The 12,958-nt window shown below is 43.3% G+C and overlaps 1 protein-coding gene across 5 annotated transcripts in view; it reads left to right on the top strand.

Annotated features, from left to right (window-relative positions):
- Positions 1–12,958, top strand: part of PANK1 (pantothenate kinase 1) — a 102,143-nt gene that overhangs the window by 43,979 nt on the left and 45,206 nt on the right. Inside the window, exon 1 of one of the 5 annotated variants that reach the window (XM_061162156.1) lies at positions 1,861–2,557. The exons of 2 other annotated variants lie outside the window; for them this stretch is intronic. In XM_061162156.1, coding sequence (XP_061018139.1) covers positions 1,876–2,557 — 682 coding nt within the window. In that variant the 5' untranslated portion in view covers positions 1,861–1,875. Of the gene's footprint in view, positions 1–1,860; positions 2,558–3,227; positions 3,456–12,958 lie in introns of those variants that run through there. 2 more of the 5 variants (XM_061162160.1, XM_061162157.1) reach the window with 2 other exon arrangements.

The raw sequence follows: 12,958 nt of genomic DNA, 5'->3' as shown, positions 1-12,958 counted from the left end.
CTTATGATGGGCTGGACACTTTACATATATATTCGTTTTATCACTGTAACAACTCAGTGATGTCCTATTATACCCCCACAGTGGTGTTACAAACTGATAGAGTCATGAAGCTCAAGCGTAGGGGGAGGGAGCTCTAATCTTGTTCTAAGGGTCAGGGAAGGCTACTTTAAGAGGTTGAAGCAGAGATCTGAAGACTGAGTTGGAATCTAGTAAACAAGGACACCTGGGAACACGCAAGGGAACACAGCAGATGAAAAGGGATGTTCGTGTGTTTGAGGAACTGAAAGGCCGCTCTGTAGAGGGAGAATCAGGAGCTCAAGGTGAGGTAGGGGCCAGGTCACCTAGGTTTTTCCTTCATATTTTCAATAATATGATAGGGTCAGGGAAGCAAAGGTAGGAGAATTAAGGTTTATTCTTTAATGTGCATGCAAGCTCAGTCGTGTTCAACTCTGTGCAACCATGTGGACTAGCCCGCCAGGCTCCTCTGTCCATGGGATTCTCCAGGCAAGAACACTGGAGTGGGTTGCCGTGCCCTTCTCCAGGGGGTCTTCCTCACCCAGGGATTGAACCCGAGTCTCCTGTGTTTCCTGCATTGGCAGGTGGATTCTTTATCATTTAACCGCCTAGTTTATTCTTTGCTTTGTTCTTAATAACCTCAGCCATCCCTCTGTGGCTCAGTTTTCTTATCTGAAAAAAAGGAGTCAAGGGACCTGTGCACTCGAGTGGTCATGGGTTCTAAAGCTGATTCCAGATCAAACTCTGCTGCAAGGAATTCCCATTCAGGTGCAGGCCTCTGGCTGCTACTGAGTGCTCTGAGGCCTCTGACTCCTCTGTAGATTAAATAAATGCAGATGATGGAGAACATCACACACAGTAAATTACACAATAAACATGACTGTGAGTATGGTTTATTCCCCTTGTTGGAAATGAAGGGTGATCTGCTAATAATAACAGTGTAATAAGGATAACCAGCTCTTTGGGGCATTTACTGTGCATCAGGACTGTAGCAGATAGATTCCTCAAGACAGTTTCTAGTTAGAGTCAAGAGCTGAGGCCTCAAGGATTGCACAACTTTGGGAAGGTCCTCAGCACCCAAATTTGTCCTGCCTACTGAGCATGCCCAGTCCTGTTTCCTGTCACCAGGTGTGTTAGCTTGAGCAATGAGTTTCTCACGGTTTGTTGGGTGCGGGAGTTGGAGTTTGAATCCCGCTCTGACTCCAGGGTTATGGTGCCGTCTCCCCTGCGATGCTGCATGCCCTTCTGAAAACACAGGCAACTCCTTACTCTATAAATAGGGTGACATTGTCTCTTCAGCGTCCTTTGTGGGTGAGGAAAGTGCTTTTTATAGCTTGGGACTGCTTCTGTTTACTTGGTCTCTTCCAGCACCGGTTAATCCCGCCTCCATCTCTGTCCTTCACTGTCCTTACACTGTATTCCTAGGTTCCTCCCTGTAAAAGACAACTCCACGAGGCCACATGGTGTCTGTGAGTGCCAGCAAAGAAATTACACTCCCCTCCCTCTCCAAATCCGCCCACCTGTCTATAAATAATCGTTCTCCTCCTTCCCCTCGTGCCTGTGAGTAGTTTGGTCACTTAACTAAACCCAGAGAAACACACAGACGCTCACAAAGCTTTCAGGGAGGAGGGGACAACGTGAATGACCTTGCAAAGCTATCTAGCTCAGTGCGGACAGGATTAGCAAACCCAAACCTCTACAAATATTTATTGTCTCCCCCCCCCCCCCCCCCCCCGCATTCCTCCCGAAGCTGCTCGTTCTGCTCACGCCGGCCTCGCCCAGTCCCTTTTCGGCTTGCTCCGCCATACAAAGCCCAACCCGCCCATCTCTTCTTTGCGAAGCCGGAGAACTTCAGTCCCCATGTTGAAGCTCGGCGGTGGCGGGCAGGACTGGGCATGCTCAGTAGCGGGGACAGGTCTGGGAGGCGAGGAAGCCTCGTTTGAAGTCGCGCGACTGGGGCAGCGGGGGAAGGCGGGCTCTGGGGGCCCCGGCTGGGGGTGCGCGGGGATCCCCGATTCCGCGCCGGGAGCGGGCATGCTCCAGGCGGGGACCGGGGGGCCGGCGCGCGGGGGGCAGGGCGTGGAGGAGGTGGGAACGCCGGCGGGAGGAGGGGAGGAGCGCCCGACTCGCCATCCCCCGGCGCCGGCTCTGCGGCTGCTGAATCGGAAGCCGCAAGGAGGATCCGGGGAAATAAAGACGCCCGAGAATGACCTCCAGCGAGGCCGCCTGAGCCGGGGCCCGCGCGCCGCCCCACCAGCCTCTGGCATGGGCGACCACGGCGGGCAGCCTGAGCGCTCGGCCCCGCACGCCCCGGGGACTCCCGCCGGCGTCGGCGCTGCAGCCGTGAACGGGCTGCTGCACAACGGGTTCCACCCGTCGCGCCTCTGCAGCCGGGGCCCCCCGGGCGACAGCGACGCGGCACCCCCGCGCCTGCCGCTCCAGCCAGAGCTCCAGCCACAGCCGCCGCCCCCTCAGCACGACTCCCCCGCCAAGAAATGCCGGCTGCGGAGGAGGATGGACTCCGGGAGGAAGAACAGGCCGCGTAAGTCTCTCAGGGAGGGGAGCGGGGCGCGACCCCCGGGAGCGGCAGGACAGGCACTTAAGCGCGCCCGGGGCATCCCAGCCCCGGCTGTCGGGGGACGGCTTTGAGGGGGCGCACGGGACTGATTCTTTCCCCAGGGGCGCCAGGCGCTACAGATCCCTTTCCTGCTTCCATCTGTAGAATGGGCCGATTGGACTCGGCTCCTGAGCTGCTCCTCGGTAACCGCTCTATGGCAGGCAAACACGCTGGCCGCCTTACTAATTTGTCGGTGGGAAAATGCACGTGTGTCAACATTTGGTGGGGTCCGGGAGTAGGAGTCGGGCAGCGGTGGGGGGAGAGCCTGAGCTGCCGTCGCCCTTATCCTCGTCCTTTTCTCTTCTGAGAGCTCATCTTTCTGGGGTTGGCGCTCAGGCAGTCAGCCTGCCCTTTGAATCGCAGAGGAGCCGCCAGCTCCCTGGGTCTATTGGCGAGCGCTAGGTCTGGAGGCGTGGAGTTTGACAGCCCCCCAAATCACAGCCTATTAGAGGCTGTTTCCTCGCAACCAATGAGAGGACTTGTTGGCAGGGACACACCCACTGATACCATGTGGGCCGGAACTATGTGGACCAATGAAGATTGGAGGTGGAATTTTTTTTTTTTTTTTTTTAATTCGGAGAATGGGGAGGTAGAGTTGAGGTTTCCAATAGTAATATACAGTGCAGAAAGCTGAAATGCGTTGTTTCACAATCTAAAGCTTGTATATATCTTAGTTTGTCAAGAGTCTCTCCCCGGCTGGATGTTCTGAGATGCAAATTTGTAGATCAATTTTACAGCTGTTTCTTATCTGAGCCGAACTTCATTCAACTTGCTACCTCTTTCTGGGTCTCCCTAATGAAGCTTATAAATGGCAAAAAGCAAAGTAAGTAGAATGCATGCTAGTAACGTGATTGCATTCAAACATGAATATTTGCATATAGGTTATTTATTCTGTTTCATACAGGGAAATTGCTAGATATGCTTTAGGTTCGTCTGTAAAACCTTGATATTTGGCAGCTTCACTTTTTGCTGTTTCTGTTTATTATCTTAGACTCTTAGCTTTTCTGCATTCAGTTAAAGTCTCTGAGACTTTGGGAAGCTTTTTAACCCAACTGTGGGACGCAATAACTCTGATACTTGTGGTTTGTAAGTCTGAAATGTTCAGGTTCAAAGTTAACTTCTTGTCGGGAACTTTGAACTCATACGGCAGATAGGTAGGGTTGTAAGGAAGGCATCTAAAACCTGAATTTCTGTTTTCTTTCGTTTTTGGACCTTGTTAGAAAATGACTTTACTTATGCATTAGTATTGATTATTTATGATTGATTAACTTGTTTTACTTCTTTTGAAGCCACATTTCAGTTATTTCTCTGATTTACTTTAACAAACTACGTTAGAATTTAAAATGTAAATAGCTAAAATACAACAAAAGAGAACTGCTTTGAGTTTTTATTTAGTATTGCTAGCATAAATGGTCTATGTTTGAGTGTATCATACCTCTTGAAATAATTTTCCAGGAATTGAAAATATACTCTCTTAACAATTTTCTCTGCAGGAAGGCAGAGAAATAACCTTGAGCCTTAACTTTTGCTTGAAAATCCACTGGAAGCATTATTTAGAATATAAGAAAGTATAACTTTATGCCTGTGTATTTTGTCAGGTGTTGAAGTAGGTTTTGTATTTTTTTTTTTTTTTTAATGAAAGCCATAGGTATTTTAAGTTTAGTGATCATACTTATTTATCAACTTTTAAAAAGAATTAATCAAAATTGGTGTTTCATTAGCCTATTTTTTTTCTCAAATTTGAACAAACATTTCTGAAATAAATTTTACATTTTCTAAGCCACATCTGCTGTGTTCACTACCAAAATTTCCTAGTTGAAATTAGGTTTAATTTAGGATCCTTATACCTTGTGTATTAATATTCAAGTATAGTATCTTTTTACAAAAAAAAAAAAATTGCCCAATCAGTTGATTTTTAGGTAATCTAAAACAAATCTACTTAGACTTAAGTATATTTCTATTTTCTGATGACTGATAAATTTTACATAAGCAATTATTACAGGGTATTTACATGCTTTAAATGAAATTTGAGTGTGTTGTTGATAAAATCATCAAAATTGGACAAATAACTATTTCCTACTTAGAGTCTGCAACTTCAGATTCCTGCTTCTATCTGAACCAGAAGTGTTTTAGGACAGCCAGGTATCACTTCTCTCAGATAGGCACCTGGAATGCATATGTGGGTAGATGTGTTTCTATTTGGTAATATATTGGGTAGAGTGCAATACACTTTGAAATACTGCATGTCTGAAAACAATGCATGCAATGAAATAGGCAATTCAGTAGTTTTTGATTATTTAAAAAAATTAAATCTAATCCCTCAGTACAAGGACTATTCACAATCTTGTGTAGAGTAGTGGCAGGTTGATTTTGTTAAACCAGGAAATCTTGTCCATCACCTCACTCACTGTGCTTTTCCTTGAAAAGCTCTTCCAAGACTTAACTGCTTCATTAAGCCTCCTTGGTTACTTTACCTGTCTCTGCTGCTGAGCAACTATGTGGCCTCGACCAAGTTAGATCTCTTGGAATGCTGGAGTCCACAAAATGATCTTCAAGGATTGTTTCTTGTGCTTTCAAAGTGCTAAGATACTAAAGAGCTGACAGTTCTTCCTACATAACTTCTACACGAGTCATCTAGTCTACCACATGGCTTAGCATTTTATTATCGTTTAAAAAGTTTTTATTTTTGCCTTGTGCTGATTGTTCCCTGCATGTTATTGGTCTTATCTCCCCAATTAAGTTGGAAGTCTTGTTATAGATGATAGTTTCTTTCATATGCTTTGCAACTTGGATGCATGAATACTTGATTAATGTTGACGAAAAAGGTACAAGTGACATCATCACCCTCTCATCAAAGTAGACATTTCCATCCGCGGGACAGACTAGGGGAAAGCCCTTCAATGGAGTCTCGCTAAGGTCTCTATAGGGAGAGTCCTTTTGAATGCTCCTTCGTGTTCTGATTCTTTGAAGCATATGTAAGTAGCACCTTATGAAGTCAGATCATTTCCCAAATATTTTGAAACTAATTTTATAGTCCTAATGCCAAGCCAATGTTTGTAAATGGTGGAGTTATCCAGACTCTGGAGGGCTTGAGTTTAAATTGCATCTGGGTGACCTGGGGCTACTTATTTAACCTCTGTGCTTCAGTTTCAGTATTGATAAGATGGAACTGATCATACTATGTGATCAGGTTGATGCGAGGATTAAATAAGATTATATATATATATATATATATATATATATATATATAAAAAAACGTGAATTCCTGCTTGGCACATAGCAGTTATTTGACAAATGCCAGTCGTTATCACACTGTGCAGAACACTGTCCACCACTAACACACAGGACAAGAGACTGAGCTGACAGAGACACCTCAGATTGACTTTCTTGTTTAAAAAAAGGTGGGAGTTGGCTAATATAAGAAAGCCAAAAGTTTTATTTGATTATCTATGATACTCCTAGTCCCATAGTTACTTCCAACACCCTTTTTCCAATAAAAATATTGCATAATATGAAATGGAGGAAACAAAGCAGGAAGAAGTACTCACAAATACCATCACTCAGAGAAGATGGCTGTTTAAATTTGCCATGTGCTGAAGGTAATTTTGGATCACACTAAGATAAGATTTAAAAAAATTTTTATTTTATGGTGGACCATAGTTGATTTACAATGTTGTATTAGTTTCAGATATACAGCAAAGCGATTCAGTTTTACATATACATATATCTATTCCTTTTCATTTTCTTTTCCATTATAAATTATTACAAAGTATCAAATACAGTTCCCTATGCTATACAGTGGGCTTCCATGTGAGTCAATGATAAAGAACCTGCCTGCCAACACAGGAGACACAGGTTTGGTCCCTGGGTCAGGAAGATCCCCTGGAGAAGAAAATGGCAACCCACTCCAGTATTCTTGCCTGAAAAAAAATTCCATGGAAAGAGGAACCTGGAGGGCTATAGTCCACGGGGTCACAAAAGAATCAGATACAACTTAGCAACTAAACAACACCAGCAATGCTATACAGTAGGTCTTTGTTGATTTTCTGTTTTAAATGTAGTACTGTATATATCAAAACCAAACTCCCAACTTACCCTTTTTTATTTGAAAATCTTAGTGAAAGCATTTTCTTACAGCATTAAAGCATCATTCGTAGTGGTTGTATTACATTCCCAATATTCCATTATATAGATATACCATAATTTATTTAACCTGTCTCTAATAGCTTTAGGCTGCAGCTTGAGTCTCTAAACATCATAAACACTGCAGCAGCAACAATTTTGTATATAGCTCTTTATTTTTAATGAAATTTATGAATATACACTTTTTAAAGAAGGAAGATAAATGGCACAAAAAAGTATACAGCTGTTGCCTTGAAATCCTGGATATTTTAGATTCTAAGGATACTTGTAGATGAGCCACACTAGTGAAGAGAGGAGAAAAATGCAAAGGAGATGACTGTTTGAGCTGCCAAACACTAGGCTGTAGAAAGGCAAATATTTGAGTGTCATCAGAAGACTGGAGGATGTGAGCTGCCCTCTTCAACAAGCAGGAATAAGGGCTGGAGCAGTGCCTGCAGCCTCCCAGTAGACGTTCCAGATTCTGAGATCAACAAGATAGAACGTGAACAGAAAATGGGTGAGAGTTCCTTATGCACATAATACATTTGTGGGGTATAAACTGAAGAAACACAAATCTATTACCAGTTTTCGCTAGCCACCATTGACAAAGTGTAAGTCTTCACTTTTCTAAATATTTAGCTTTGGCACCTAGAATTGCCGCAACTTCTGAATTGGGCTAATGGAAAAACCAAGATATAAAGATAAATAGGTAGAATTTTCTGGTTGGAACGGTGTGACGATATATGCATTTTTATTAAAACATAGTTAGAACTTGTAGATGGTGGAGAAGCTTTGCAAATCAAGAACAAAAGACTAGGATGGAAAGCAGGGGAACGCTCTAGAATTGCTACCTCTGGGATGTGGTCTTATTTCTAAGTTTGTCAATGAAGTTATGAAGTTATGAACTGTACAATGCACATTTGGACTAAAGATTTATGAATTTAAGGGCCCAAGTGTTCATTGTCTTAAGTGGTTAAATCAGGTGTCAGGATTCATTAGGGACCTGAATACCACTTTTTCCCAAAAGGCCAGTAAGTGAATTTCAACGTTAATACAAAACATATTTTGTTTGGCACAGTAACCAAAACTTTTGACGGAAAGAGTGCTGTTAATTTTTAACATGTGGGACATTCAACAAGGGTATAAAACAAAATCCAGCATGGTTTTTGGAGACATAATTAGTCAGGAAACAAGAGTACTGGTTTTAATCAACAGGTTTGGGGTTGGTTTTTTGTTTTTTGTTTTTTTTTAATGTGTGTGATAGCCTGACTTTTAATAGTGTGTGTGTATATGTTTTAATACAAACCAATTACCATGAAAAGCAATCAAGGTTTGACTTCCATTACATTTAATTACATTTAATTATATGCTTTAGCTTCACTGTGTAGTAGGTCAGTGTTCACCTTGAGATGACAATATTCTGAATCAGATAGGGTGCTCAGAATTTCTAAGTAGACCTTTCCTCTACATAGTGCAGTTGTCAAGCTTGGTACCTCATTACTTAATTTATGAGATCTTTTAGATGCTTAGAGTTGGCTAGTTGTATGTGTGTATGTATGACTATGTTTTCTCCTTGGGAATGTATTTGAAAGCAGCCAATGATTCCAAGGGGTAAGGGAGTGTTATTTTTAGAGGCAGTTACATCAAAATAATGATCTGTGCCTGTAACAGATTCTGTATAGTTTAGAAAGAAGGTGAAAAGATTTATGACAATAGTGGGTACTTCCAGCGGTCACTTTGATTGACCAAGTAACTAACTTAGCCATGATTGAAACAGCTGTGTGTCCCATTGCTCTCTATGTGTCTTTACAAGAGTATGTGGTCACCACTCCCACACTCGATTTTTACAATGGGGAAAGAAAGGCCTGAAGAATTGAAGCAACCTACCTGAAGTCAGTGAATGGCAGAACCAAAATTCAAAGCCAAGTTCACCTCCATTTTCAGCTAGCTGCCTTTCTTTTCTGCCACATTAAGCCTACTATTTTGGGAAAAGGAAGTGTGTTCTGTAAAACTTGAAGAGATCGGTGTGTACAGTTGGTTCACCTTTGGCAGAAAACTTATTCATGTGTGTGTGGAGGTAACAGCCGATGTTAAGGGACACTTATTCTGTGCCAGGAACCGAAACATTTTACATGGATTATCTCATGCAGCACTCCCAGCTTCCTATGAGATAGGTCCTACTCTAGATTTATTTCTTGTGTCCGCCCAAAATTCAGATATCAAAATCCTAGCCCTCAAGATAATGGTATTAAGAGGTGGGGCCTTTGGGAGGTGATTAGGTCATGAGGACGAGCCCAGAGAATTCTCTAGAGGTTAAAAGCAAAAAGACAGCTATCTATGGATAACCAGCAATTCTCTAGAGGTTAAAAGCAAAAAGACAGCTATCTATGGATAACCAGCAAGGAACTACTGTATGGCCCATGGAACTCCGCTCAATGTTCTGTGGCAGCCTGGAGGGGAGGGGAGTTTGGGGGAGAATCAATACATGTATATGTATGGCTGAGTCCCTTCACTGGTCACCTGGAACTATCACAGCGTTGTTGACTGGCTATACCCCAATACAAAATAAAAAGCTTAAAAAAATAAAAAGACAGCTTTCTAGGAATTGAGCTCACCAGACCCTGAATCTGCCAGTGTCTTAGTCTTGGATTCCAGGACTGTGAGGAATAAATTTCTGTTTATCCTTCTCCAAGAAACGGAGCGAGGACTCTAGGACTCGGGAAAATTGAGCTTAGATTTGGACTCTGCTGGGCCAGGAGACCAGACTCAGGACCCCCTTGGATTCCCAGGATGAATGGGTAGTGTTCTAGAGTGGAAGGAGCTTTGGAGTCACCAGACCTGGATTCAGAGCCTCATTCTACTACTTGTTCACAGCGCAGTCTCAGTTGAGTTGCTTAGGTTCTCAGAGGCTCACTTTGTTGATTACAAATAACTGGCCTCTGTCTTACCAGTGGTGAGGACCAAATGTGGAAAATGGGGCTTCCCAGGTGGCGTTAATGATAAAGAACCCACCTGCCAATGCAGGAGACAGAAGGGATGTGAGTTCCATCCCTGGGTCAGGAAGATCCCCTGGAGAAGGAAATAGCTACCCACTCCAGTATTCTTGCCTGGAGAATCCCGTGGACAGAGGAGCCTGGCAGGCTACAGTCCACAGGGTCACAAAGGATCGGACACAAGTGAACGGACTTAGCACACACACACACATCTTACTGGTTTCGAGTACCAAATGTGGGAAATGTAGGTGAGGTCTTGTATAGTAGAATGCCTGTATCCTGATAACATGCAGAGTTAAAGATATTTTACTATTCATAGTAGCTACTATTTATAAAAGGTATTCAATATTAATTTTCTTGCTATTATTTAGTCGCAGAGGCTTTTGAATCTTTCTGAAATCTCAGGATTCTCATCAACCCATCTTGCTCTGACTGAGTACTTTTGTGGACAGGGTTTCAGGGTATCCTCCAACCTGATCTGACATCATCTCCTAAATGGAAGCTTCCTTAGTTCCTTCTTAGGTTTCTGGAAGCAGGACGCATGGCTGTGTCATGTCTTTATCTCACTGTCACTTTCATAGATGGCTCCATGGCAACTCTTGAGACCAAGTAGGAGCGGGCCCTGCCTGAGAATGATGTTGGCAAGCCTGTGAATAAGAAAGCTGTGTAATTTATGTTACTGCTAATCTAGTGTCAGGACAAAGTTATTTTTAAAACAGGAAGTATCTTCCTTTGATCTTTTACCATTTGATATCTCAGCCCTTGAGTGAGGCAAATAGGGACCATGGAGAGGAGAAAGATTAGGAAAGGGAGCACTTTTCCTTTATAAAAGCTGCACAAATTGAAGAAGGCTTCAGAATTCATAACAGCCGTATCCAGTGCTTAGGTGTTGTTTTTTAACCCTCTGCCTAGCAAACTTTGTTCTGGCAGAAGATGAGGTGGATACTTCTGGGCACTTGTTGCCTGCAAGGCCAGAATATAAACCTTCTGGTGATGTCTGATCTTGACTCTATGCTGAATCTGAGGCCACAGGACTTTAGATAGAGGCTTGGAACACTCTGGACCTGCATGGACCTCTGTAAGCTGAGGCCAGCTTAGGTGATGCCAGTTACTGGGAATCCTGGGGCTTACGGAAAAACAACTGCTTTAAAGCGTGAAGTAGGCAGTCCAGGAGTGAAAGAGACAGGGATGGACTTAGTTGACTTGAAGCTCAGTCTCAGTTGACTTGAGATTCAGCAGTATGGTGAGTCTTCCATCAAAACATTGGCACTCAATAGAAATTATGGGGGTTGATGTTAGATATCGTTCCTTACACTAGTCAGAATGCATCTCACATTTTCTACCCTGTGTTCCTTGACAACACAGCACATCTAATTTATCTTATATAGATATTTAAAGATAGCTATTTTATTTTGACTTTTGCTTGGGGTCCCACCCTTTGAAGAACCAAGAGCCACACTCTCACCTGACAGATTCCTTCACCCACGTGATTCAGTACAGGTTATATTGAGTTACCAGAAAGTATTAAAGTTTAGACTATAGGATGACTTCTTTTGGATTGTCATAAAGGAGATCCAACCAGTCCATCCTAAAGGAGATCAGTCCTGGGTGTTCATTGGAAGAACTGATGCTGAAGCTGACACTCCAATACGTTGGCCACCTCATGTGAAGAGTTGACTCATTGGAAAAGACCCTGATGCTGGGAGGGATTGGAGGCAGGAGGAGAAGGGGATGACAGAGGATGAGATGGCTGGATGGCATCACCGACTCGATGGACATGAGTTTGAGTAAACTCCAGGAGTTTATGATGGACAGGGAGGCCTGGCGTGCTGTGATTCATGGGGTCGCAAAGAGTCAGACACGACTGAGTGACTGAACTGAACTAAAAGGAGATTAGATAAGTATTGACCTGGGTGACCTTGAAAACTCAGATTTAATACTCCCCATGGGTCGCACAGGGGTCAGTCAGTTTTTATTCCTTTGAGCCAAGGCACCGTGCTAGACTCTGAGTGTGGTATTTGGTTTCATGTGATTCCAAGCTATAGTGTAGCCTTTTACATGACTTTATTCTACTCCTATGCTATGGCAGTACCTTAAGTCCTGAAATTGTGTGTATGAGTCAGAAGGCTTGAACATAGTTAAAACTGTTCACCATTCCTATTTCCCCAGCTACCTTTATATGATGAGAAACATCTAAAGAGATACTATGTATTTAGAAGGAAGATAGCATGAGTTTGGTCAGGGAGATATCACATCTTCTTTCCTTTCATGGAAGCTTTCTACTGTGAAGAAGTAGCCAAAATGTGATTTATTCTTTGCAGTGACCACATAATATTTCATCAGCAGTCTTTTAAAATTTATTTTATATTTTTCTTAATTAGAGGATAATTACTTTACAATATTTTGATGGTTTTTGCCATACAGCAACATGAATCAGCACTAGGTATACATCTGTCCCCTCCCTCTTGAACCCCTCTCCCACCTCCCTCCCATCCCACCCCTCTAGGTTGTCACAGAGCACTGGCTTAGGGTTCCGTCCATCATACATTGAACTTGCACTGGTTATCTATTTTACCTGTTGGTAATGTATATCAGTTCAGTGAAGTCGCTCAGTCATGTCCGACTCTTTGCGACCCCGTGAATCGCAGCACGCCAGGCCTCCCTGTCCATCACCAACTCCCAGAGTTTACCCAAACGCATGTCCATTGAGTCGGTGATGCCATCCAGCCATCTCATCCTCTGTCGTCCCCATCTCCTGCCCCCAATCCCTCCCAGCATCAGGGTCTTTTCCAATGAGTCAACTCTTCGCATGAGGTGGCCAATGTATTGGAGTTTCAGCTTCAACATTAGTCCTTCCAATGAACACCCAGGACTGATCTCCTTTAGGATGGATTGGTTGGATCTCCTTGCAGTCCAAGGGACTCTCAAGAGTCTTCTCCAACACCACAGTTGAAAAGCATCAATTCTTCGGCGCTCAGCTTTCTTCACAGTCCAACTCTCACATCCATACATGACTATTGGAAAAACCATAGCCTTGACTAGACGGACCTTTGTTGGCAAAGTAATGTCTCTGCTTTTAAATATACTATCCAGGTTGGTCATAACTTTCCTTCCAAGGAGTAAGCGTCTTTTAATTTCATGGCTGCAGTCACCATCTGCAGTGATTTTGGAGCCTAAACAAAGCCTGACACTGTTTCCACTGTTTCCTCAT

This window comes from Dama dama, chromosome 15 (assembly GCF_033118175.1).
Source record: "Dama dama isolate Ldn47 chromosome 15, ASM3311817v1, whole genome shotgun sequence".
Taxonomy (NCBI): Eukaryota; Metazoa; Chordata; class Mammalia; order Artiodactyla; family Cervidae; genus Dama; species Dama dama.
The sequence above is the reverse complement of the archived record's forward strand: the minus strand, read 5'-3'. Positions and strand labels throughout refer to the sequence as shown.